Here is a 27,964-nt window from a genome sequence, read left to right as displayed (position 1 = left end):
CATTCATTAGAAAATAAAACTCGTGTGTTTGAGAATTGTGTCAGCAAAATAAGGCAGGCTGCTAGTTGCAGCTCCATGTTATCAGATAATTCGTTCTAAACGTGTTTAAACCGTTTCATTTTAAAATCATTTTTTAATATTCTCATGCATTGTCGACTGCGGTACTTTAACTTCAGTTACTCTTTTGCAGGTGACCTTCATTGGGAACTACTCAATCTATTGATGACGGCACATGTTTCCTCTCACGTTTTCTTACTTCCACTCTCTGAGCGGTTTTTGATATTGCTTGAAACAAAAGTAAGTTTCTCCCAGTCACGGAGGGTTGCCTTAGTTACATTGTATGTGAATATTCACTTCCCCACATACACGCCACTAATCGATCATCAACAGTATAACGGAGTCACTCACATAAACATGGCTTCGCACTGAAACAACGCAATACCGAAAAAATAATACTATGAAAAATACTTATCGTCAGCTCCAAAACAGGGACAAAATAAAATTATTATTTAGTTTTTTCAGTTGTTGCCGTAGAGCTATTGACGGTAATAGAAATGAAACAAGAGTGTACAAAGTTTGCGCTGTATTTGCGAATGCGTTGTTTTTCGTGTAATGTGTTGATTGCTATTGCCTGAAAATTGGTATGGTGCCAGTGATAATTATTCCAGACTCAACCGAATTTAGGTTTCTCTGATTGAACTGAGAGGAGCGATCAGTATTAATCGAAAAATTTGGAGCATTTCAGAGTTATCTAATTGTAGTTTCATTGCAGTATGGGGCAGGACGCCATCACATACCAGTTTGGAATAAATTTGTTTAAAGGAATGCGGACGGAAATTCTTATTTCGACATTTTACAAAAACCCTAAAACTAGGGAACCACGGATCATATGTGGTTACAATAGGATGAAGTTCCAGCACACTTTGCTTTTCAGCAGCGTGGGTTACTTTATTTCGAAGCGTCCGGATAGGTTTTGCTTGAGAATGGTCATTAAAGGAAGAAAAAGACACGTGAGAGGTTTTAATATTAATTTCATGGGAGCCTTTTAGATGAAATTCATGAAATATATGCTTAGCCATAGACAGGAAAAAATTTAAAAGACTCCAGAGATGTTTGGTCACTACAACTTACATTTCTGTTGCAGGCTTCCTTAGAAGCAGGTTTACAGACGCGCATGAGGAGATGCTTTGTGTAGTCTTTGTTGCAGAGACACAGTAATCAAAAGCTATGGCCTCTGATCTAAACCGTTTTTAGCCATCCTATAGTAAACAAAGCTGATTGAGTTTAAAGAAAGAAAGTTGGTACAACTCCAGAAATACTTTTAGTATGTTGTACCCCACAGCTTGTGCATATCTGGCGAAAATCATGTTGTCTGGTGATAATTTGTGACAATCGAAACTGCAGTAATAGTAGTTTTCATAGGCACTGATGATATTACATTGTGATTCATGACTGTGGTGAGGTATCAGTAAACAGGTCTTGCGATTCGTGTACACGATTCAACCCAAACTGCACACAGGCGTTTGTATTTGCACTGCGCCAGAACCACCTCACAGTGCGTCGTTGTGGGCATCTCGCGTACCACTATTACTTTCAGTCGCAAGTGGTTCACGAAAAGGACGACTACCATTAACCCTTTGTACGAGATCGAATTTGTCAGTTTACTACAAAAAGAGATATTACGAAATAAATTAGCATTCTCCGATTGTGCACTGACGTCAGCTGTTTGGGACACATGGAAGTTTGTGCCGGCCCGGTACTCGAACCAGACAACTAAATACTAATAATACAATTTAATAATGATGAAGAGTAGGCTAAAGTTTATGAGATTAGTTAGGAAGAATTAATGAGCAAAGAACTGACACACGGAAACACAAAGGAATGAAGAGATACGCTTGAAGTTCTCTGAGGCTAGAGATACTGCGACAGTGAATAGCTTACTAGGCAGTGCAGCTGAAGAGGAATGGACGTCACTAACAAGGGCAATTACAGAAGTTGGAAAGAAAAATATATGTATAAAGAAGATAACTGCGAGAGAACCATAGGTAACAGAAGAAAACTTCAGGTGATCGACGAAAGAAGGAAGAACAAAAACGCTCATGGAAATACAGAAACACAAGTTACTTAGGAATGAAGTAAACAGGAAGTGCAGGAAGATAGGCCGAAACGGCTGCATGAAAAATGTGGAGAAATTGAAAAAGTAATGGTTGTCGGAAGAACTGACTCAGCTTATACAAAAGTCAAAACCTTACAGTTTTTTCAGACTGTTTCTGACCAAACTGTGCAGTACTAAATGATTACCACTGGGCACAATCGCCGTTGCTGGTTGCCCATCTGTCGGCTTCCAGGGGTAGCAAAAGTTTGGATTTCAATATTTCATACAGATATTGACCGAATTTAAAAATTTAAAATTCAGTCATAAGCTATTCATTAGGATCTGTAACTGCATGCTAAACGTTTGACACAAGAAGTGAAGTATTGATGTTAGATGCTATTTTGGCGAAACTTTACATTTTGAGACCATGTCTGTACACAAAATGCTAGTTGATTCTAACAGCAACCACCAGGGTTGATAATGCAATTTGTTTATAAAAATAGCGCCGTTAACGGTTTAGAGCCAACAGGTACAGCTTCAGACGCCTGTTTAAGTGCAGATGCACGTTTATTGATGTTTACATTGCCGAAAGCTAAGGTAAGGTAAAAAGGTACTTGGGATGGTGGTATCGTACGATGTTAGAAAAGACCTATTTAAACATAACTGTCCTTCAAAGGACTCAACCTTCAAGATTTGGTTATTGTGTGCTTAGTAGTTGTTACGGACGGTTACGTTGGAATAGGTAGTTTCTAAGACAGTAGGGCACCACCATTCCAAGGATCATTCATCAAAAGGGGAATAAAGAACAGAAAACCAATGTAAACATTAATAAACGTGCATCTAAAAGTGAACCGTCGTCTGAAGATGAACCTGGGATACTGGCTGGATGCTGCTTTCTTCTTTGCAAGAATCAACCTGTATTACAGTTAGAAACTGTATACATATATCTTCAGGTAGCGTGCCCCACGGAACGCAAATCACCCAGACTATATTCACCCAGTGTTTGTGAATGAGAGCACTTAGCTACTCCCAACAAACTTTACACGAAATTTCAAACCTTCACGAAACTTCTTCTCGCTCAACACCCACAATAAACGATGGAAAGGAAAAAGAAAGTTTATTGCTTACTACATTTTCGCTGTTCATGGAGTAAAACCGCAGCGTCAGGCCTGATGTTTAAATTTATTACGTCTCTACTACTAACTGTATTCGCAGCACATTCTGCAGTGAGTATCCAGATATACCACTAAATGTACTTGCAAAATTATTTCATAGTGTTCAGGAGATATGACGTCATAGATATTGAGATTAGTGAAAAACTAGCTTTTGCGTAAAACGGAGCGCAGTTTATTCACACGACACTCATCCAGTGTTTGCTAATGGGAGCACTTAGCGACTTCCTCCAAGAAAATGTTGAACATAATTTCAAACGTTTCCCACATTTTTCTTCCTTATACGATTAGCGTAAAATATTTAACACATTAACTCATTTGTAAAGTAACCAGAAGTTTGAAGTTGTATAAGACGAGGATCAGACAAAAAGTAATGACTCCTTTTTTATTTGTCAATAATTTCAAGTACAACTACGTAGACTAAAAACCACAACTGACGATTAATTTCTGACTTTTCAGTGTAATCTCCGTCCATTTCCACAGCTTTAGGCTGTCTTTTAACAAGCACATTTATTCCAGTGTGGTAAAACGCACAGTTCTGCTTACGAAACCGTTGACGCTCTGACTTTTTCAGGGCCTCCTCATCTTCAAAACGAATCCCATGATAATCTTCTTTTAGCAGCCTGAACAAATAGAAGCCTGATGGTACAAAGTCAGGGCTGTATGGGAGACGAGGCAAGACTTTCCATCCAGTTTTCGCAGCCTCTTCAGTGGTGTGGCGACTGGTGTGTGGTCTTGCACTGGTATGCAATAGAAGAACATTCGGCATAGCTTTTGTTGAGCGAACTCGCTGAAGACCTGCTTTAAGCTGTTTGAGGATGCTGACGTATTGGACAGAATTTATTGTGCATCCCTGGTGGAAAAAATCAACCATAATTACACTATCTGCCGTCCGCAGTACTGTAGTCATTACTTCTTTTGACGATTGTACAGTTTTGAACGTTTTCTTCTTCGGTGAGTTCCTGTGACGCCTTTCCACTGAGTGCCTGTTTCATTCTGGTTCAACAAATGTACCTATGTTTCGTCTCCGCTCAAAATTTTTTCCAGAAAGTCTTCTCCCTGCAAACAGAAGCGGTCTGGTCTCTTTACTCCGGTCGGTTAACATTCTTGGTACACAACTTACACAAACCTCTGGGTACAGTAGTTGTTGGATAACCGTCATCACACCGCCATTACTGAGGGAGGTACTGTGACACAGGTCAATTGCAGTCTCCCGGCGGTCATCACGAATAGTGCCATCGACCCGCTGAATGCTGTGTGGAGTGACTGTAGTCAGCGGCTTGTGGCTCAGCGTATCGTCAACCAACGGCATTTGCCCTTCAACTTCCTTACAGCGACAAACCCACTGTCTAATACGGCTGATATCGATTGCTGCATCTCCGTACACATTTTTCGGTCTTTCATGAATGTGAAATGGCAACACTCTCTGCGCTCAAGAATTCTGTCACAGAACGCTGTCTAATACGGACATCGAGTCAGCCATCTTGCCAGCGACTGCAGCGCTGCCATGTATTGACGCAGACAGTTACTACTGCAGTGGACTGGAGGAAAAGCTTTGAGGGATATAGCCAGACTCAAATTATTCACGTAACAAAGTGTATTTAAGGAGAAAAAAAGACGCATTATTTTTTGATTTGCCCTCGTACATGGGAGTTCGATTGTTTAAAGAATGTGGGGGTGGGAGTGTACTAATAATCCATAATATACAGGGTGGTCCATTCATCGTGACCGGGTCAAATATCTCACGAAATACGCGTCAAACGAAAAAAACTGCAAAGAACGAAACTCGTCTAGCTTGAAGGGGGAAATCAGATGGCGCTATGGTTGGCCCCGCTAGATGGCGCTGCCATAGGTCAACCGGATATCAACTACGGTTTTTTTTAAATAGGAACCCCCATTTTTATTACATATTCGTGTAGGACGTAAAGAAATATGAATGTTTTAGTTGGACCACTTTTTTCGCTTTTTCATAGATTGCGCTGTAATAGTCACAAACATATGGCTCACAATTTTGGACGAACAGTTGGTAACAGATAGGTTCCTTAAATTAAAATACAGGACGCAGGTACGTTTGAACATTTTATTTCGGTTGTTCCAATGTGATAAATGTACCTTTGTGAACTTATCATTTCTGAGAATGCATGCTGTTACAGCGTGATTACCTGTAAATACCACATTAATGCAATAAATGTTCAAAATGATGTCCGTCAATCTCAATGCATTTGGCAACACGTGTAGCGACATTCCTCTCAACAGCAAGTAGTTCGCCTTCCATAATGTTCGCACATGCATTGACAATGCGCTGACGCATGTTGTCAGGCGTTGTCGGTGGATCACGATTGCAAATATCCTTCAACTTTCCCCACAGAAAGAAATCCGGGGACGTCAGATCCGGTGAACGTGCGGGCCATGGTATGGTGCTCTAACGACCAAACCACCTGCCATGAAATATGCTATTCAATACCGCTTCAACCGCACGCGAGCTATGTGCTAGTCATCCATCATGTAACGACATTCCTCTCAACAGCGAGTAGTTCGCCTTCCATAATGTTCGCACATGCATTGACAATGCGCTGACGCATGTTGTCAGGCGTTGTCGGTGGATCACGATTGCAAATATCCTTCAACTTTCCCCACAGAAAGAAATCCGGGGACGTCAGATCCGGTGAACGTGTGGGCCATGGTATGGCGCTCTGACGGCCAAACCACCTGCCATGAAATATGCTATTCAATACCGCTTCAACCGCACGCGAGCTATGTGCTAGACATCCATCATGTTGGAAGTACATTGCCATTCTGTCATGCAGTGAAATATCTTGTAGTAACATCGGTAGAACATTACGTAGGAGATAAGCATATATTGCACCATTTAGATTGCCATCGATAAAATGGTGGCCAATTATTCTTCCTACCATAATGACGCACCATACATTAACCCGCCAAGGTCGCTGATGTTCCACTTGTCGCAGCCATCGTGGATTTTCCGTTGTCCAATAGTGCATATTATGCTGGTTTACGTTATCGCTGTTGGTGAATTACACTTCGTCGCTAAATAGAACGCGTGCAAAAAATCTGTCATCGTCCGTAATTTCTCTTGTGCCCATTGGCAGAACTGTACACGACGTTCAAAGTCGTCGCCATGCAATACCTGGTGCATAGAAATATGGTACGGGTGCATCGATGTTGATGTAGCATTCTCAACACCGGCGTTTTAGAGATTCCCGATACTCGCGCAATTTGTCTGCTACTGATGTGTGGATTAGCCGCGACAGCAGCTAAAACTCCTCCTTGGGCTTCATCATTTGTTGCAGCTCGTAGTTGACGTTTCACATGTGGCTTAACACTTCCTGTGTCCTTAAATAACGTAACTATCCGGCGAACGGTCCGGACACTTGGATGATGTCATCCAGGATACCGATCAGCATACATAGCACACGCCCGTTGGGCATTTTGATCTCAATAGCCATACATCAACACGATATCGACCTTTTCCGCAATCGGTAAATGGTCCATTTTAACACGGATAATGTATCACGAAGCAAATACCGTTCGCACTGGCGGAATGTTACGTGATACCAAGTACTTATACGTTTGTGACTATTACAGCGCCATCCGTCATAAAGCGAAAAAAGTGGTCCAACTAAAACATTCATATTTCTTTACGTACTACACGAATATGTAATAAAAATGGGGGTTCCTATTTATAAAACCCGCAGTTTATATCCGATTGACCTAAGGCAGCACCATCTAGGGGGCCCAACTATAGCGCCATCTGGTTTCCCACTTCAAGCTAGACGAGTTTAGTTCTTTGTAGTTTTTTCGTTTGATGCTTATTTCGTGAGATATTTGGCCCGGTCACTATCAATGGACCACCCTGTATAGTTTGTCTGGAAGTAACATGTGTGATGTACTTCATAGTAGGTTGCAGGTTATAGGTGTAAATACGTCAAGATATATGTAGGAAGAAGTATTTCAACGTCGATCTGCTTGTACGTGCAAGATAGTTTCATAGTTATGTATTTGACACTAAGGTACATTCCTCCAAAGCTGCACCACTCCCGCCCTACATCCGTAATTATAAAAATGGCTGTGTGTATGTGTTTATGTGCATGTTCCACAGCTGCTCCTAAACCACCATACTGATTTCTGCCAAACATTCTACGCATATCCATTACTGTCAATCAATAATCGCTGTGAAGGTAAGAACAACCTACCTATAACAGTTCAGGAGATATGACGTCATAAACAACGAGATGCGTGAAAAACTGCTGCATCATGCATGACGTTTAAATTTATTACTTCCGCGCGTAACTGTATTCGCAATAAATTTTGGGTAGTATCCACATATGCCGTTAAGGGCATCTACAAATTTATATCGTGATTCAACACAGAGTTCTAGAAATACGACGTCATAAACGCTGAGACGAGCGAAAAAATGCCGTGTCATGCATGAAGTTTGAATAAATTTATTCTTTACTGCTAAGGTAGTCCTGCAGTCGTGTCAACTTAAGGGAATTCCTGACACCTGGCAGCGCTTTTGCCAGCTTTTAACTGCGAAGATCAAAGGCCAGTGGGCAAAAACAACAGCCATCTACACAGCCACGAAGAGCCGTTGCCATAGAGGCGTTTACAAAATCGCATTGCAGGCACGCGAAGCAGCTCCACCCAGTTTATGGTTTACGTTATTCAGAATTTTCTGCCCTGTTTTGGGATGGTATTTGTGTGAATTCTGTTTTCATAGTTCCTTCTCTATAATATTTCTTACTTTAAATGCAATTTCGTTCTGTTTTCTGTATGAGAGGTTCCTTACATCTACTGCAACTTTAGCAGTGGCTATCAAGTGGTTTACAGAATTTTTCTGCAGTGTTGGGGCTATTTTGTATTTCAGAACTTTTTTTCGAATGGTTCAAATGGCTCTGAGCACTATGCGGCTTAACTTCTGAGGTCATCAGTCGCCAAGAACTTAGAACTAATTAAACCTAACTAACCTAAGGACATCACACACATCCATGCCCGAGGCAGGATTCGAACCTGCGACCGTAGCGGTCGCTTGGTTCCAGACTGTAGCTCCTAGAACCGCACGGCCACACCGGCCGGCAGACCTTTTGTATGGAGACGTGTGTCGTTATCTGTAAATTCTATGTTTGCGAAATTTTCTAAACGTGTGTAAAATTGAAAATCATTCATATTCATATTCATGGATAGTTTGTCGTATGCGATGCTGAATGTGTAGAAGATTTGTGAATTTCTTGGTACGGGTTCGTCGATTATGTCTGCTTTTATTCGAAATGTATCTATGTATAAAAGGTGAAATTTAATCAAGTGTTGAAGATTTTACATTGTTACTTAACTTTACCCCCCCATGAACCATGGACCTTGCCGATGGTGGGGAGGCTTGCGTGCCTCAGCGATACAGATAGCCGTACCGTAGGTGCAACCACAACGGAGGGGTATCTGTTGAGAGGCCAGACAAACGTGTGGTTCCTGAAGAGGGGCAGCAGCCTTTTCAGTAGTTGCAAGGGCAACAGTCTGGATGATTGACTGATCTGGCCTTGTAACAATAACCAAAACGGCCTTGCTGTGCTGGTACTGCGAACGGCTGAAAGCAAGGGGAAACTACAACCGTAATTTTTCCCGAGGGCATGCAGCTTTACTGTATGATTACATGATGATGGCGTCCTCTTGGGTAAAATATTCCGGAGGTAAAATAGTCCCCCATTCGGATCTCCGGGCGGGGACTACTCAAGAGGATGTCGTTATCAGGAGAAAGAAAACTGGCGTTCTACGGATCGGAGCGTGGAATGTCAGATCCCTTAATCGGGCAGGTAGGTTAGAAAATTTAAAAAGGGAAATGGATAGGTTGAAGTTAGATATAGTGGGAATTAGTGAAGTTCGGTGGCAGGAGGAACAAGACTTCTGGTCAGGTGACTACAGGGTTATAAACACAAAATCAAATAGGGGTAATGCAGGAGTAGGTTTAATAATGAATAGGAAAATAGGAATGCGGGTAAGCTACTACAAACAGCATAGTGAACGCATTATTGTGGCCAAGATAGATACGAAGCCCACACCTACTACAGTAGTACAAGTTTATATGCCAACTAGCTCTGCAGATGACGAAGAAATTGAAGAAATGTATGATGAAATAAAAGAAATTATTCAGATTGTGAAGGGAGACGAAAATTTAATAGTCATGGGTGACTGGAATTCGAGTGTAGGAAAAGGGAGAGAAGGAAACATAGTAGGTGAATATGGATTGCGGGACAGAAATGAAAGAGGAAGCCGCCTGGTAGAATTTTGCACAGAGCACAACATAATCATAACTAACACTTGGTTTAAGAATCATGAAAGAAGGTTGTATACATGGAAGAACCCTGGAGATACTAAAAGGTATCAGATAGATTATATAATGGTAAGACAGAGATTTAGGAACCAGGTTTTAAATTGTAAGACATTTCCAGGGGCAGATGTGGACTCTGACCACAATCTATTGGTTATGACCTGTAGATTAAAACTGAAGAAACTGCAAAAAGGTGGGAATTTAAGGAGATGGGACCTGGATAAACTGAAAGAACCAGAGGTTGTACAGAGATTCAGGGAGAGCATAAGGGAGCAATTGACAGGAATAGGGGAAATAAATACAGTAGAAGAAGAATGGGTAGCTTTGAGGGATGAAGTAGTGAAGGCAGCAGAGGATCAAGTAGGTAAAAAGACGAGGGCTAGTAGAAATCCTTGGGTAACAGAAGAAATATTGAATTTAATTGATGAAAGGAGAAAATATAAAAATGCGGTAAGTGAAACAGGCAAAAAGGAATACAAACGTCTCAAAAACGAGATCGACAGGAAGTGCAAAATGGCTAAACAGGGATGGCTAGAGGACAAATGTAAGGATGTAGAGGCCTATCTCACTAGGGGTAAGATAGATACCGCCTACAGGAAAATTAAAGAGACCTTTGGAGATAAGAGAACGACTTGTATGAATATCAAGAGCTCAGATGGAAACCCAGTTCTAAGCAAAGAAGGGAAAGCAGAAAGGTGGAAGGAGTATATAGAGGGTCTATACAAGGGCGATGTACTTGAGGACAATATTATGGAAATGGAAGAGGATGTAGATGAAGATGAAATGGGAGATACGATACTACGTGAAGAGTTTGACAGAGCACTGAAAGACCTGAGTCGAAACAAGGCCCCCGGAGTAGACAATATTCCATTGGAACTACTGACGGCCGTGGGAGAGCCAGTCCTGACAAAACTCTACCATCTGGTGAGCAAGATGTATGAAACAGGCGAAATACCCTCAGACTTCAAGAAGAATATAATAATTCCAATCCCAAAGAAAGCAGGTGTTGACAGATGTGAAAATTACCGAACAATCAGTTTAATAAGCCACAGCTGCAAAATACTAACACGAATTCTTTACAGACGAATGGAAAAACTAGTAGAAGCCAACCTCGGGGATGATCAGTTTGGATTCCGTAGAAACACTGGAACACGTGAGGCAATACTGACCTTACGACTTATCTTAGAAAAAAGATTAAGGAAAGGCAAACCTACGTTTCTAGCATTTGTAGACTTAGAGAAAGCTTTTGACAATGTTGACTGGAATACTCTCTTTCAAATTCTGAAGGTGGCAGGGGTAAAATACAGGGAGCGAAAGGCTATTTAGAATTTGTACAGAAACCAGATGGCAGTTATAAGAGTCGAGGGACATGAAAGGGAAGCAGTGGTTGGGAAGGGAGTAAGACAGGGTTGTAGCCTCTCCCCGATGTTGTTCAATCCGTATATTGAGCAAGCAGTAAAGGAAACAAAAGAAAAATTCGGGGTAGGTATTAAAATTCATGGAGAAGAAATAAAAACTTTGAGGTTCGCCGATGACATTGTAATTCTGTCAGAGACAGCAAAGGACTTGGAAGAGCAGTTGAATGGAATGGACAGTGTCTTGAAAGGAGGATATAAGATGAACATCAACAAAAGCAAAACAAGGATAATGGAATGTAGTCTAATTAAGTCGGGTGATGCTGAGGGAATTAGATTAGGAAATGAGGCACTTAAAGTAGTAAAGGAGTTTTGCTATTTGGGGAGCAAAATAACTGATGATGGTCGAAGTAGAGAGGATATAAGGTGTAGGCTGGCAATGGCAAGGAAGGCGTTTCTGAAGAAGAGAAATTTGTTAACATCCAGTATTGATTTAAGTGTCAGGAAGTCATTTCTGAAAGTATTTGTATGGAGTGTAGCCATGTATGGAAGTGAAACATGGACGATAAATAGTTTGGACAAGAAGAGAATAGAAGCTTTCGAAATGTGGTGCTACAGAAGAATGCTGAAGATTAGATGGGTAGATCACATAACTAATGAGGAAGTATTGAATAGGATTGGGGAGAAGAGAAGTTTGTGGCACAACTTGACCAGAAGAAGGGATCGGTTGGTAGGACATGTTCTGAGGCATCAAGGGATCACCAATTTAGTATTGGAGGGCAGCGTGGAGGGTAAAAATCGTAGAGGGAGACCAAGAGATGAATACACTAAGCAGATTCAGAAGGATGTAGGTTGCAATAGGTACTGGGAGATGAAAAAGCTTGCACAGGATAGAGTAGCATGGAGAGCTGCATCAAACCAGTCTCAGGACTGAAGACCACAACAACAACAACTTAACTTTAGATGTACTATATAGTTCTTGATTCACTGTTTCTTTTCGATGTAATTTGTCCTGGATTTCTTATCTTATTCACAATCTTGCTGCAAAGGTCCTGATTTCAGTTACAACGTCTGGTCTTGCTATTACTTTTATGTAGACAATGTAGGAATGACATCATATCGACGACGGCGCTTATTATATTTGATGCCTTCAATTATCTTCACTAATTTGACTTTTAAGCGAATAAAACTCAGAATGTTCCCCTTTATTTTATGATATCCTCAACAATTTTTTTTCCTTACGGCCAGCAGCATAATATACGTCTGATGAAGACATGATTATTAGAATAGATGCACTAAATGGGTGCTTATGATAATTAATCTTTATTCACGACCGATTGTTGCAATATACGTAGCGAATCTCTCATACAGGAAACAGAATGAAATTACAGTTAACGCGACAAACATTATAGGTGAGAAAGTATGCGAACAGAATGTATACAAACACTAGCCCAAGACAGAACTGAACATTCTGAATAACATAAAATGCTATCAAATGATGCTATAGCATTAAAAGCTCATAAAGGCAATAGAATGGTCACACTTAACAAAATCGACTGTGTAGATAAGGTCATGTAATTCTTTGCCTCACAACACTACCAACAGTTGCGCCCAGTGTACAGAAACTATCCGGGATGTTTGTACGACTGTTTCATAATTTCAGAGATGTTTTCATGAATAAATGGAAACGAATTTTTTCGATATTGCACTACAAACGCAGTTCATTTTTTGTTTCCGTTTCTGAAATTGAATTGGCAAAATGAATAGCTGGGCAGTGCAGGGTTTGTCAGCTCGCCATATTATAATCTATAAGAAGGTATTTTTAGCGTATAAATTGGCCATCTTGAAACTTGGTCTCTGAGCTTTAAAATGCAAGAAATAAAGAGTAAATGAAGAAAAAGAACCAACCATGTAACATATTTCGGACCATTTGTGTAGCAGGTATGCAGAGATCAAGAGATCGGTACAGAAGCAGAAATAGCTGAAAGGTAGACGCCAAAAAAGGCAACCCTACCAATAAGGCAAAAGAAGGAAATAAGCGGTACGGAGAAGCTGTTAACTGCCGAGATATTTTTTGGTGGCGCCTCGCTCCATAAGAGCTACTTCCATTAGGACGGAGGGCTGTCTGTTGACCCTAGTGCCGTTCGCTTGGCACTGGGGAGACACCTCTCAGTCGGCGTTTCCTGCCGTTGTTAATTCTACCTGTCGCTCCGGAGATAGGTCCGTGCGCCCCGAAATACGCCGTCGCCGGTTGGATCTCGGCGCGGGCCGCTGACGCCCCGGCTGGAAATAGCCTCGTTTCCGGACCTCCTCGCCTCCGCCTCCAGCTCCAGCTCCATCGCCGCGGCCTTTTTATCCTCGCAGCCGCCCTCCGCCTCCGCCGCCCCCGCTGGCGCGACGCCGACGACCGCCTCAGTAATTCTGTCACGGCCCTCCGCCGCATTAAACAGCGCACGTCCTTTTTGAATGGCGGACTTCCTGCCGGCATCTCTCTCGGGACGCCACACGCCACACACGGAGTTCGCGTCGCCCCGTAGCTCACAATACCTACGCTAAACGCATCGAAACCTTGGAAATGGGCCGTTACGTGGGGGGACAGGACGCGTCTTCATCTGCGAGGTGCCAACCAGGGGCGCCCCGCAAACGAGCTGCCTCTCCGGGCGGCGTAACTCGTAACGGACCAGGGCCAACACACAGCGCGATTCCTGTTCGTCATTTTATGGGCTGTCTCCTCTACGCTCTGTTGCGAATCATTACCGCTCTTACTCTTCCCTTCCTTCGTTATGGTCCTCAGAGGACCGCGGGTAGGCCCTTCACGGATCGTCTTTCATTCTACTCTCCCGCGATGACTCCTTTGAAAGGGCACAACCGTCTTCCGTCCCCGTCTTTACCTGTTCCGAGTTTGTACTCCGTTTCTAATGACCTCACTGTCGGCGGTACGTTAAACACTAATTTTCCTTCCTTTTTTTCTCTATTCCTCCCAGAACGTCTTCATCCTTTCCCATCCCCTCTGTCCCCCCCCCTTTTTTTTTGTCGAAATCTTCTGGGTATCCTGTTCTCAACTACGTCCACGGTTTTCCTGTGGTCTTCTCTGTCGTTGATCTTTGGCATATTGGTCAGTGTGTGTCTTTTGTTTGTATGGTGCCACACCTATTGTCAGTTTCTTGAGGTAAATCAGTTTTCTGCGTAAGCTGTTTTATTTTTTAAATAGCCCCTTTATTATATGATTCAGCTCTTACCTGATTTCGCTACCTTGGGCACTGTCAAGCTATTTCTGTTACTTGCCAGCTCTGTGTGCAGGAAGTGACATGTGATAACTTCACACAACCATGCTACGGGCACAACCTGCGTATACATCACATCTGAAACGTGGAACTCATATGGGTCAAATTTTTCCATTTTTACGTACAGATTTCACATCTCAAATGTATATATCGTTTGTCTCAGTAACTAACATGGTTGTGCCAAACTCTTACCAAGGACGCCATCACATGTTCGTTCCTCCACACAGTGTGAAGAATAAATGACGCTATATGCTTAGAATACTTTACTGCGATGCAACTAACAGAGATAGCTTGATAACGCCTACATGGGCGAATTTAGCTAATACTTAAATCATGAAATGAAGTGATTATTTCCAAAAGTAAATCAGCCTGCTCAAAGAAATGACTTTCGTCAAAAACTTTTCCTTCCCTTCTATCTTGATCGCCAATTCCAGCTAGTCTTTCCAGAGTTCAGCAAACAGCTTGGTTCCTGTGTTTCCTCTTGCCCCACACATAATCTTTTAGTTATACAGCCCATTTTCGTCCTGAGCACCTGGACGGAAAACCTTGTCTCTTTCTGTCGGATTTCTCCATATACTGTTCTCGTAATCCGGTTGAGTTATTCCTTAAGTCTACCATCCATCTGTCACCACCTTCTTTAGGGCTCAGTATTTTGCACAATATCTTTCTTAGAGTTTTCTGTAGACGCACACTATTTATTCTATATATGCCTCTGATCACACTGAAGGCTGGTCTCATCTCCATCCTTTATCATCTCGTTATTGCTGCTGTTTCTTCCTGTTATGCAGAGCGTCCCAGGAGAACTGGTCAATATTCAGGGATGCAAAGGAACAATATTTCGAAGTAAAAAAGTATAGTATGCAAGGGGTCTAAAATGCATACCTAAACAGTTACGAGCATTACTTCATCTTCGTTACTGTCTTCCACGGCAAACTTTTTTTCTTTCCTTTTTCTGAGAGATGAAAGTACGGATCAAACGAGAGCAAAATGTACAGTAAAAATGGGATCTACAGTGCACAGCTTGAGAGCTACGAGCATCTTCGCTAATGTGAAACAATTCTCTTCTACTGAAGGTACCCTCCACCGTTGCACTCCACAGCATGCATGTACATGCAAATGTAGAAATGTAACTTCAAAATCAGGATGATTTTATCTCTGGATTTTCGTCCGTGGACAGTAAACACGTTAGTGTTTGTCAGAGTTTAGTCACCACTGTTCTGAGGTTTTTGCTGCACTAAGTCGTAAGAGGAACGGAGAGAGAAAGAGCGAGAGACAGAGAGAGAGAGGGAGAGAGGGAGTGAGAGAGGGAAGAAGGGACGGAGGGAGGAGGGAGGAGAAAGACGTGGGAGACTGACCTCGTATGGTGTTGGCGGCGGAGACGAGCAGGCCCTCCAGCGACCTGGAGTTGTGGTGCAGCAGCGCCTGGAAGTCCCTCCGCACCAGCCGCTGGAGCGCCGACTCCATCTCCAGCGTGCAGCACGACGCCTCCGACACGCACACGGTCAGCTCACGGCCTGCAACACCGGGTATTCCGAGGACACGGTTAGTAAGCAGCCTGCGGCAGCTGAAAGAACAAGCATATGATGAACACTCTGTCACCTACAAAGTCGTTATGTTCCCACAACGAATTTTCATTTGGCAGTGGAATGTGCGCCGATTTTAAACTTCATGGGAAAAAAAAACTATATGCTGGGAGGCAGCACGAACCTGGAATCTTCGCCTTTCACTGATAAATGATACTCTATGGACTGAGCCATTCAAGCACGACTCACGACCCACCCGCGTAGCTTTACTTCCGCCAGCACCTCACCTCCTATCTTCTAAATCTAAACTACACAGAAGTTCAACATACCTTGCGGAGCTAGCTCACCGTGGAACAAAGGATATTGAGGAGACAGAGCACTAAACGTATCTGCGATATTCTTACATTCAATTTATCAAGTGAGGAACCTCTATTGCGAGTCATAGATAGTTAAAAATAGATAATATACGCTTGATCAGGCTTTTCATTAAAACGGTTAAAATATTTTCAGTAAATATTGTTTTATGTTTTATTAAGGGGTACAGAAATTTCGTTCGAACGTGGGCATGCTATCAGTAACGCATTCCACGGGAGAAAGACTCGAGGTAAAAATTGCACATGAGGTTTCTAGATTAAAACAAGAGATCGATTTTTATGCTTGTAAAACACTTCACACCTAAATTGAATTACTCGTAACGACACCAAAAATATAGCGTACTGAGAGAAAAGGGAGAAGAAATGCAGAAAAAGACACAAAGTCATAAATTTAGAAAACATTGTCTATGGAGAGCAGCGACCTGATGCTATATTTAGGTTGGGATGAACAGACGAGATCGCAGTGTCATTTGTTTATTTAGTGGTTACGGCTCATGTCAAAGCCATCTTCCGAATTTTTGGTCTCCTGTGGCTGGTGCTGGCGTCTCCTCGGTTATCTCATGATAACACTATCGTACACAGCGTGTTCATCTTGACCTAAGACACAGAAAGCGGCAACATTCCTGAGTAATATTATGTCGTCCAAAAACTTAGGCATACAGTTATGTGTGGTTGTTTGTAGTCTTATCTATCAATTATGTTCAGCGCTGGAAAGAAGTTCAACACTCTGCAACCAAGATAATCCCCATGTTAGGCGCAGAGGTGTTATCTCTGGAACCGCGCGTCTGCCACGGTCGCAGGTTCGAATCCTGCCTCGGGCATCGGTGTGTGTGATGTCCTTAGGTTAGTTAGGTTTAAGTAGTTCTAAGTTCCAAGGGACTGATGACCTTAGATGTTAAGTCCCATAGTGCTCAGGGCCATTTGAACCATTTAGAGGCGTTATCTGGGCTGAGAGTGATTTTGGCCGGAATATAAAGCAGACCACGACAACTCTATTTCATCGTCGCCTAGAATTCTGTTTGTTAGGAAATGGTAACTGCGTGCCGTATTTTGTTGCTCTATGTCTCTGTATGCGCAGGTATTGTCCCATGTGAACCATTCCTCAAAACTTTATCACCTTGTGCTGGATTTTATTTCTCTTTGCATTGCGATGCTCTTTGTCTCACAAGCGTACTTCTCTTTCTAAATTCCTAGTTTTTCGGAGTTGCACCAAACGATCTAGACATACTACATATTAGCTCTACAGGATATAATTCAGTGAATATTTCCAGAATAAGAAATTAATAGGTAAATATGAAAGTCGACAATGATAACCTCCTACAACACTCAATCAGGAATTTTTTTCTTGTAGCTGCAACGTCAACAACTGCCAAAACAGAAGAAGGAAAAGAATTATAACATTCGAGCATGTGACTGTCTGAAGAACGGGGAGCTTTTTAGGTCCAGGTAATTTGTGTTGTTGCAGAATACAAGAAAATTAAAATATTGCCAATTATAAACGTGTATCTACATTTTATAGAACCAACAAACGGCAAATGCCGAAAGAGGAAAAATGATTTATTGTTATTTACACAACTCATATTCGGACCCTCTAACCGTTTCTTACCCGCCTCTTACATGAACAAGAATCCTTACATTTTACAACATTGCTATACCTGATGCAACAGGACATTTAATGGCAATACACAGGTATGTTATTGATTATTAATACAAAAACTGTAACATAAAAATAAACTTAGGAAAGGAAGAAAGGAAGGAAGAAAAGAAGGTAGAGAAAAGGAGAAGGGTGGATTGAATGAAATATATGCTTGAGATTATGTGTAACAGTTTTGATAAACTAAAAATTGTAGTAGGATTCAGAAACGTAAGGATTTAATCTATTCATTAAAAGACACAAGTTACTAGTTTAATTATAAAATTGGGGGGGGGAGGGAGGGGGGAGGGTGAGCACCTCTGCTGTCGCCACGAATGCAGTAACTCGAGTTATTCTGCCTGCGACGAGGCCGGGATAACGCCAGACGTTACACTAGCATTCGAAGCAGTTACAAGGTTTAGAGACGCGGCAAGTGATAGGCTGGAAAATGTCTATTGTAGTTGCCGATATTTAACAGAAATATTTAACAGAAATTAGCGCTATTACCTATCTTATACAAGAATACAAAGATACTGAAAATTACCAATAATAGAACTGAAGAAATTAATGCCAATAAAGGACTCAAATAAGACTGGAGCCTGTCACCAATCTTATACAATGTGTATATACACTGAAGCGCCAAAGATACTGGTATAGGCATGCGTATTCAAATACAGAAATGTGTAAATAGGTAGTACACGGCGGTACGGTCGACAACGCTTACATAAGACAAGAAGTGCCTGGCGCGGTTGTTAGATCTGCTACTACTGCTACAATGGCACGGTATCAAGATTTACGTGAGTCTGAACGTGTGTTACAGTCGGCGCACGAGTGATGGGACACAGCATCTCCGAGGTGGCGATGAAATGAAGACTTGCCCGTAAGACCATTTCACGAGTGTACCGCGAATATCAGGAATTCGGTAAAACATCAAATCTTCGACTTCGCTGAGGCCGGAAATAGATCCAGCAAGAAAGGGACCAACGACAACTGAAGAGAATCGTTCAACGCGACAGAAGTGTAAGCCTGCAACAAATCGCCGCAGATTTCAGTGCTGGGCCATCAAAAAGTCTCAGGGCGCGAACCCTTCAACGAAACAGCATCGATATGGCCTTTCGTAGCAGAAGGCCCACTCGTGTACCCTTGTTGACTGCACGACACAAAGCTTTAAGCCTCGCCTGGGCCCGTCAACACCGACATTGGACTGTTGATGACTGGAAACACGCTGACTGGTCGGAAGAGTCTCTTTTCAAATTGTATTGAGCGGATGGACGTGTACGGGTATGGAGACAGGCTCATGAATCCATGGACCCTGCATGTCAGCAGGGGACTGTTCAAGCTGGTGGAAGCTCTGTAATTGCGAGGGACGGGTGCAGTTGAACTGATATGGAATCCCTGGAACGTCTAGATACGACTCTGATAGGTGACATGAACGTAAGTATCCTGTCCGATCACCTACATCCATTCATTTTCATTGTGCATTCCGACGGACTTGGGCAAATCCAGTAGGACAATGCGACATCCCACACGTCCAGAACTGCTACAGAGTGGCTCCAGGAACACTCTTCTGTTTAAACACTTCCACTGGCCACCAAATTCCCCAGTCACGAACATTATTGAGCATCTCTGGGATGCCTTACAACGTCCTGTTCAGAAGGGATCTCCACCCGTTCGTATCCTTGCGGCTTTATGGACAGCCCTGCAGAATTCATGGTGTCAATTCCTTCCAGCACTGCTTCAGACATTAGTCGAGTCCATGCCACGTCGTGTTGTGGCACTTCTGCGTGCTCGCAATAGGCCCTACACGATATTAGGCAGGTGTACCAGTTTCTTTGGCTTTTCAGTGTAAAAGATTTGTTTAAGAATTGGATAGAAGAAGTAAATATGGGTATACAGATTAATAGAAATTCCTTATGTATATAGGTAATGTATCAATTTCGGAAGCAGGTAAAAATCAACTGCAAACAGTAGTGTACAAAAGACGTGAATTAGGGAAAAGGGAATGCGATCTTCGTATATCAGTAAAGAAAACTAAAATCGTGCCTCATCGTGTGAAATAACCCAGCCGCTCAAAAATAGTATTAGATAATACCCCACTTGAAAAGGTCTACGGCTGTTTTCATGTAGGATGCATATGAGCTACGATGTGGACAACGATACAGAAAATAAGATTAATAGATATCAGTCAGTACACAGAATGATGAACAAAACATTGCAAAACAAATTACGGAAGGAAATAAAATTAAAATTTTATCAAACAATGGCCACACATGTATTGCTATATGTGTGTGTGTCATAGATCCCCAAAAAAGTGATAAAAGTTAACTACAAGAAGCTGCAATGAGATTTCTCAGGAAATGTAGCTACGTTACCGGGGAAGACCTTATAAGAAATGAGGACATTAGGTATCAAATACATACTTATAATGTTAATCAAAGGACTGAAGGGAAAAAAAACATTATGGGAACATCACCCTTAAAGAATGAGTATAGAGGGACTACCATATCTGACTTGTTTAGCAGTCACGAGGAACAAGTACAACTGCTTAAACCTTGAAATACAGGAGAAGAGAGGACGATGGAGAAATTTTGGTGTCACATACACATACGGAGGATAATCAATAATGAAAAATGAGCAAAATAGTGGTGGTAAAAAGAAGAAATGATATAAGAATATGCTTTCTAGTGTTGGTGGACAGTTGAGATTAGCCTTAGAAAGACAGTAATTTTTTCCTTTTGAAATGTTGTATTTCATTTTAATAGGATGGAAGAATTTTTATATTTGGTTCAGATGAATGAATGCATCTGAATTAAAAGGGTTGGTTCATATGGTTTTCCCTCGCGTTACGATATACGCAGCACTCAAAACTCTTCTTAGAGATTAGGCACACTTATTTTTGTTATAATAACGAGAATTTTCACGCCATATAGGCACGATTATCCCTTGTGTGCATTAAATAAAGCAATCATACTTTCTTTGCTGTATTTATGGCAATGTGAAGTTATATACCAGAATTCGAATGAAGAAATGCTGCCAGTGTAACTTAGAAATAGATACCCTCGGTGTAGCAGAGCAAATCAGTACACTAAATAAAGGCAAGTATTCCGGTCCAGACGATGTACAAGTTAGGTTCCTTTCGGAGTAAGCTGATGCAATAGCTCAATATTTAGCAGCAATATTGCAACAGCTCGCTGGACAAAAGTGTGGTGTCACCGCCAGACACCACACTTGCTAGGTGGTAGCTTTAAATCGGCCGCGGTCCATTAGTACATGTCGGACCCGCGTGTCGCCACTGTCAGTGATCGCAAACCGAGCGCCACCACACGGCAGGTCTCGAGAGACTTACTAGCACTCGCCCCAGTTGTACGGACGACTTAGCTAGCGATGCAACACTGACGAAGCCTCGTTTATTTGCATAGCCTGCCTTCAGCTAAGTCAATGGCTACGACCTAGCAAGGCGGCATAGCAATTGATAGTTATCGTATGAAGCATGTCTCATCAAGAACGATGTATACAAATGATGAATCAAAGTTTTATTCCAGCAGCTACGTACTTTTCTTTATAGCATTCATTCCGTATCCTGTTTCAGACCTCACGCCATCCTGCGTGAGCTTATAGCGTGCATTTCGGCCTTCTCTAGCAATATAACAAAAAGATCTGTATTTAAAGAGTGCAAAGCTGTACAGGTCACACCAATGTACAAGGAAGGAAATACAAGTTATCCGGTAAATCATAGGCCTCTGTCGTTGACATTAATTTGCAGTAAGATTTTAGAATATGTAGTGTGTCCGAACGTTATGAAAAAACCTCAAAGAATTCGATACATTAATATACAGTGAGCATGGTTTCAGAAAATACCGTTCTTTTGAACGCTAATGACTTTATTCTCTTGAAGTAATGAGTGACATCGACAGAGAATCTCAAAATGATTCCATTTATTTATAGATTTCCTGAAGACCTTCGACTCAGTTCGTCACAAGCGGCTTCTAGTCAGATTGCGCGCTTATGGAGTGTCGTTGCAGTTGTGCGAATGGAGTTGTGATCGGAAAAGTCAGAGTTGTTAGTAAGTGACAGGCAGTCATCGAGCGAAACAGAAGCGACATCTGGCGTTCCCCAGGCAAGTGCCATAGGGCGCTGCTGTTCTTATCTCTATAAACGATCGGGATAACATGAGCAACCCTTAGATTATTTGTAAAGGATGCAGTCATTTACCGTTTTGTAAAGTCATCAGAACATCAAAAGCAATTGCAAAATACATAAGACTAGATATCTGTATGATGTTTAGAACGGCAACTTATGCTAGATCCTCCACATTAGTATTAAAAGAGATCCGTTACACTTCGGTTACACGGTAAATCACACAAATCTAAGGACTGTAAATTCAACCAAATATCTGCGGTAACATTTACGAACAACTTGAACTGGAACGATCACATAGATAACGTTGGGGGGAAGGCGAACCAAAGACTGCATTTTTTGGGTATAACATTTAGAAGATGTAACAAATCCACTGAAGAGACTGCCTACACTACGCTTGTCTGTCCTTTGCTAGAGTACTGCTATAAGATAGGAGTGATGTAGGACATTGAAAAAGTTCAGAAGGGCAGTTCATTTTGTACTGTCGCGAAATACGGGAGTGAATGTTTTGGATACGATGCGTGAGTTGTAGTGGGTACCATTTAAACAAAGGAGTTTTTCGTTGCGGCGAGATATTTTTACGAAATTTTAACCACCATCATTGTCGTCTGAATGCGAAAATATGTTGTTGCCTGCCACCTACACAGGTAGAGATGAAAATCGTAAGAAAATAAGAAAAATAAGAGCTCACATGGAAAGATTTAAGTATTCGTTTTTTCCGCGTGCTATTCGACAGTGGAATGGCAGATAAATAGTACCAAAGTGGTTCGATGAACTCTCTGCCAAGCACTTAACTGTGAATTGCAGAGTAGTGATGTATAACTATGTACAAGCGTGTTTGCATCGTAGCCGCGATTTCAGACTGTGACGTCAAACGGCGACGGATCTGGCTGGACAGCGCAGGTGGCGTTCAAGGAATCCTATAAGAAAAACAGCACAGGAGCTATCACTCAAAAGCATGCGCATCTGGGTCGAAGCTCACGTTGTAGCAGTCCACAGTGTCTTCCTGCTGTAATAGAAAGGCGTCACGCTAGCCGTCAGGTGACACAGCCGTGTGACATAGCTTTACTGGCTAGACTGCAGGCAGCAGCACCACCTTAGCCGCCGTCCCGGTGCGTGCTGAAGCAAACGCTGACCTCACGTTCGTTGCCACAATGGACAAACTCCTATGTACCAATACGCGAAACTGCTCGTAATAGCGCGCTCGATTACCTAACAGCAATATAACTTCACCTAGGCACTGCCGATTCCGAAAGTTGTTTGTACAGAAATTCGTCCGTTTTTTAAGAAACGGCTGCAGACGAACGCCTAATTGACTCTATTAAGGACCCGAGCTGTATGAGAGACATCTGCTCCGTGTGTCCATTCACAGGGTGTTTGATAATAATTGATAGTGAAAACTGACATGGTTGCGAATCTGTGGTTACGAACTGCCACTGAGTTCAGCAAGAAATATTGCCATCTTCAGCACAAATGTGTTCGACATCCAATTATCCTCAATTTTCACCCAACAATTTCAGTTTAACAACAAATACAGTACTACTTTAGTGTACTGCGTATTATAATTTACTGTACACTTTACCTGTTAAAGGAGGCGCTCTGCGTATTGTCTTTACAATTAGATACAATGCAATGATCTACGAATTCCTTCTAACGCCTCTCGACCATCACATAAACATTGACAACCATGGAATTCTCTGCGGATCTTAGACTGTATGTGAGTTGCGGCAAAAATGAGAGCGATAGTCGCAAACTCGTAACGTTCGGACCTCCACATGCCAATACATCTGTTATGACGCTCTACACAGAATCGTGGATGTGGTGTTGTCGTTAAGCGCATCACAACCAGCGAAGCCCCTCTCTACTCCCACAACAATAGAAACTTCAACAATGGTCGCCATGCTGGTGATACTCCCGGGTTCTGCAGATATCGTCATAATATCGCCTCGCGTATGTGGCTTCTTGCCAACATGTCCTATCTCTGATACAAGGTACGTGATGTGGCTGCGCAGTACTGCACGGTGTAGTAGCCAAGTCTTGCGAGAAAATAGTAACGAATGGAGAGTTAAGTACGTCGTCGAAGTACGAGGGGCGCTCAATAAGTAATGCAACACATTTTTTGCTGTAAGCAGTTTGGTTTTATTTGTTGTTGTTGTTGTGGTCTTCACTCCTGAGACTGGTTTGATGCAGCTCTCCGTGCAACTCTATCCTGGGCCGAACGGAGTGGCCGTGCGGTTCTAGGCGCGTAAGTCCGGAACCGCGTGACCGTTACGGTCGCAGGTTCGAATCCTGCCTCGAGCATGGATGTGTGTGATGTCCTTAGGTTGATTAGGTTTAAGTAGTTCTAAGTTCCAGGGGACTGATGACCAGAGCCATTTGAACCATACTCTAATGTGTGCAATCTTTTCCATCTCCCTGTACTTACTGCAACCTACATCCTTCTGAATCTGCTTAATGTATTCATCTCTTGGTCTCCCTCTACGATTTATACCCTCCACGCTGCCCTCCAATGCTAAATTTGTGACCCCTTCATGCCTCAGGATATGTCCTACCAACCGGTCCCTTCTTCTTGTCAAGTTGTGCCACAAACTCCTCTTCTCCCCAATTCTATTCAATACCTCCTCATTAGTTATGTGATCTACCCTTCTAATCTTCAGCATTCTTCTGTAGCACTACATTTCGAAATCTTCTATTCTCTTCTTGTCCAACCTATTATCGTCCATGTTTCACATCCATACATGGCTACACTCCATATAAATACTTTCAGAAACGACTTCCTTACACCTAAATATATACTCGATGTTAACAAATTTCTCTTCTTCAGAAACGATTTCCTTGCCATTGCCAGTTTACATTTTATATCCTCTCTACTTCGACCATCATCAGTTATTTTGCTCCCCAAATAGCAAAACTCCTTTACTACTTTAAGTGTCTCATCTCCTAATCTATTTCCTCAGCATCACCCGACTTAATTCGACTACATTCCATTATCCTCGTTTGGCTTTTGTTGATGTTCATCTTATAGCCTCCTTTCAAGCCACTGTCCATTCCGTTCAACTGCTCTTCCAAGTCCTTTGCTGTGTCTGACAGAATTACAATGTCTTCGGCGAACCTCAAAGTTTTTATTTCTTCTCCATGGATTTTAGTACCTACTCCGAATTTTTCTTTTGTTTCCTTTACTGCTTGCTCAATATACAGATTGAATAACATCGGGGATAGGCTACAACCCTGTCTCACTCCTTTCCCAACCACTGCTTCCCTTTCATGCGCCTCGACTCTTATAACTGCCATCTGGTTTCTGTCAAAATTGTAAATAGCCTTTCGCTCTCTGTATTTTACCTCTGCCACCTTAAAACTGTAAAGACAGAATTGGAATCAACATTGTCAAAAGCTTTCTCTAAGTCTACAAATGCTAGAAACGTAGGTTTGCCTTTTCTTAATCTTTCTTCTAAGATAATTCGTAAGGTTAGTATTGCCTCACGTGTTCCAACATTTCTGCGGAATTCAAACTGATCATCCCCGAGGTCGGCTTCTACCAGTTTTTCCATTCGTCTGTAAAGAATTCGTGTTAGTATTTTGCAGCTGTGACTTTTTAAATTGATAGTTCGGTAATTTTCACATATGTCAACACCTGCTTTTTTTGGGATTGGAATTATTATATTCTTTTTGAAGTCTGAGGGTATTTCGCCTGCCTCATACATCTTGCTCACAAGATGGTAGAGTTTTGTCAGGACTTGCTCTCCCAAGGCCGTCAGTAGTTCCAATGGAATGTTGTCTACTCCCGGGCCCTTGGTTCGACTCAGGTCTTTCAGTGCGCTGTCAAACTCTTCACGCAGTATCGTATCTCCCATTTCATCTTCATCTACATCCTCTTCCATTTCCATAATATTGTCCTCAAGTACATCGCCCTTGTATAGACCTTCTATATACTCTTTCCACCGTTCTGCTTTCCCTTCTTTGCTTAGAACTGGGTTTCCATCTGAGCTCTTGATATTCGTACAAGTTGCTCTCCTTTCTCCAAAGGTCTCTTTAATTTTCCTGTAGGCAGTATCTATCTTATCCCTAGTGAGATAAGCCTCTACATCCTTACATTTGTCCTCTAGCCATGCCTGCTTAAGCATTTTGCACTTCCTGTCGATCTCATTTTTGAGACGTTTGTATTCCTTTTTGCCTGCTTCATTTGCTGCATTTTTATATTTTCTCATTTCATTTAGGGTTCCAATACACCATTGTATTCCGCACTCTTTGGACTACAAAATCCTATTCCTCATCATAATTTCCGTTCGATATGATGGCCTTACGCCGCCTTACTGGGAGCGTCTGTATGCCTGCTTGGTACCAACCTACTGGTCGACGTTGCTCCATCAGTAACCACCCAGTCATTCATTACTGCTTTCCGCGGAGTGCATCCTTCATTTGGCCAAACACATGGCACTCGGAAGGTGCGAGATCCGGGCTGTAGGATGCATGAGGAAAACCTTTTGTTAGCTTGTAAGGTACTAGGAAAATTTCATTTCCGTATTTTCCAGTTTTATAATTTCGTATCGCGTCTGCAGATACCTTGTAGCATTCAGTCGGGAAATCGGTACTGCAGAATGCGCACAATCGGGAGTAAGATTTCAGTTCCCAGGCTACTTGAAGGAGCCGGTGGAGCACATGGCGTAGCCAGTGGACGTCTGTGTGAGGCGCTGCGGCTGGACATGAGAACGCCAGTTGCATCAGCAGCGGCAGGAAGCAAGTAATCTTGTTTAATATATATATTTGCTAATAAAAGTAACTTTTTCCTGTATAGATATTAGGTAGGTCATAAGAACTTTCTTACAACAATATTAAAACCTTAGCAATCGATGATGTTAATAAATATACGAATAATTTTCAAACTATAGAAAACGTACGAACGGCTACGAAAAATCACGAGTGTAAGTGCGGGTAGAGGCTGCGCGCCATAGTCGCGAGTCGCCGATAGGACCCTTCCAGTCTAGTTTCGTCCTAAGACTGTGCTCACAGGAAGTTGTTAGTTTCCCGTTAATCATCCATTATTCATTGTGTTAAAATTTCCAGTTTGTAGTGTTTAGTAAATAAATACACATTATGGAATCCATTTTGAACGTTATTCCGAATAGTACAGCTTCCCGCTTCATCACTTAGCATCTCAGGAAGTGAAGTTGCACTTTGTAGAGAACCCGACGGCACTGATTCTGTTCCTGCAGGGGGCACAAACTTCTAGAGCTTCTCGGCAAAACAGGTAGAAAGAACCACACACGACGACTCAGTAAGACAGTCCAACGACGGATTGTCTTAACCTTCGCAAAACTTGGATGGAGAAGCACGGCCAGTCATATCGTACGCCTCTCTCACCGTCCTCTACGGACTTCACGATGGAAAAACGGAAATGAGCGTTTGGCGTCATTGACCGGGAGGCCCCTTGCGGGACAGGTCCGGCCGCCTTGGTGCAGGTGTTGTTACATTCGACGCCACATTGGGCGACCTGCGCGCCAGATGGGGATGAAATGATGATGAAGACAACACAACGCCCAGTCCCTGCACAGAGAAAATCTCCCACCCAGCCGGGAATCGAACCCGGGCCCGCAGGACGGCAATCCATCACGCTGACCACTTTTTTTTTTTTTTAAATTCCCATTTTGTTCTGTATAGGTCGCTAATTTGTTTGTGGCGGACGTCCGAAGACACTCGTTCAGCTTGTTCGTTGACCCGTTTACTCAGTTTTTTTATTACAGAGGGTAGCTAAACCCTCTGACCGAACACGCTGAGCTACCGTGCCGGCATTTTTATGGGGATGAAATGATGATGATTGGGACAACACAACACCCAGTCCCTGAGCAGAGAAAATCTCCGACCCAGCCGAGAATCGAACCCGGGCCCTTAGGGACCACTCAGCTATCGGGACGGACTCGGACTCCGCGATTAAACTGAGACATTGCTGGAGGTTAAGTACAAGTTCTCTGCCAGCCCCTCTCGAGTGCGCAGTGTTGTGCGACGCCTTGCGCTGTCGTGGAGAAGGAGAAGTTTAACGTTCTTGTGGCGGCGATC

General features: G+C 42.5%; 1 protein-coding gene across 1 annotated transcript in view; it reads right to left on the bottom strand.

The window, feature by feature from the left end:
* LOC124594716 (glypican-5-like) overlaps window positions 1–27,964 on the bottom strand; it is a 378,800-nt gene that overhangs the window by 261,700 nt on the left and 89,136 nt on the right. Inside the window, exon 2 of the mRNA XM_047133084.1 lies at window positions 15,602–15,760. Coding sequence (XP_046989040.1) covers window positions 15,602–15,760 — 159 coding nt within the window. The remainder of the gene's footprint in view (window positions 1–15,601; window positions 15,761–27,964) is intronic.

Source organism: Schistocerca americana, chromosome 2 (assembly GCF_021461395.2).
Source record: "Schistocerca americana isolate TAMUIC-IGC-003095 chromosome 2, iqSchAmer2.1, whole genome shotgun sequence".
In the NCBI taxonomy this organism is placed as follows: Eukaryota; Metazoa; Arthropoda; class Insecta; order Orthoptera; family Acrididae; genus Schistocerca; species Schistocerca americana.
This window is presented reverse-complemented; position numbering and strand designations above follow the sequence as displayed.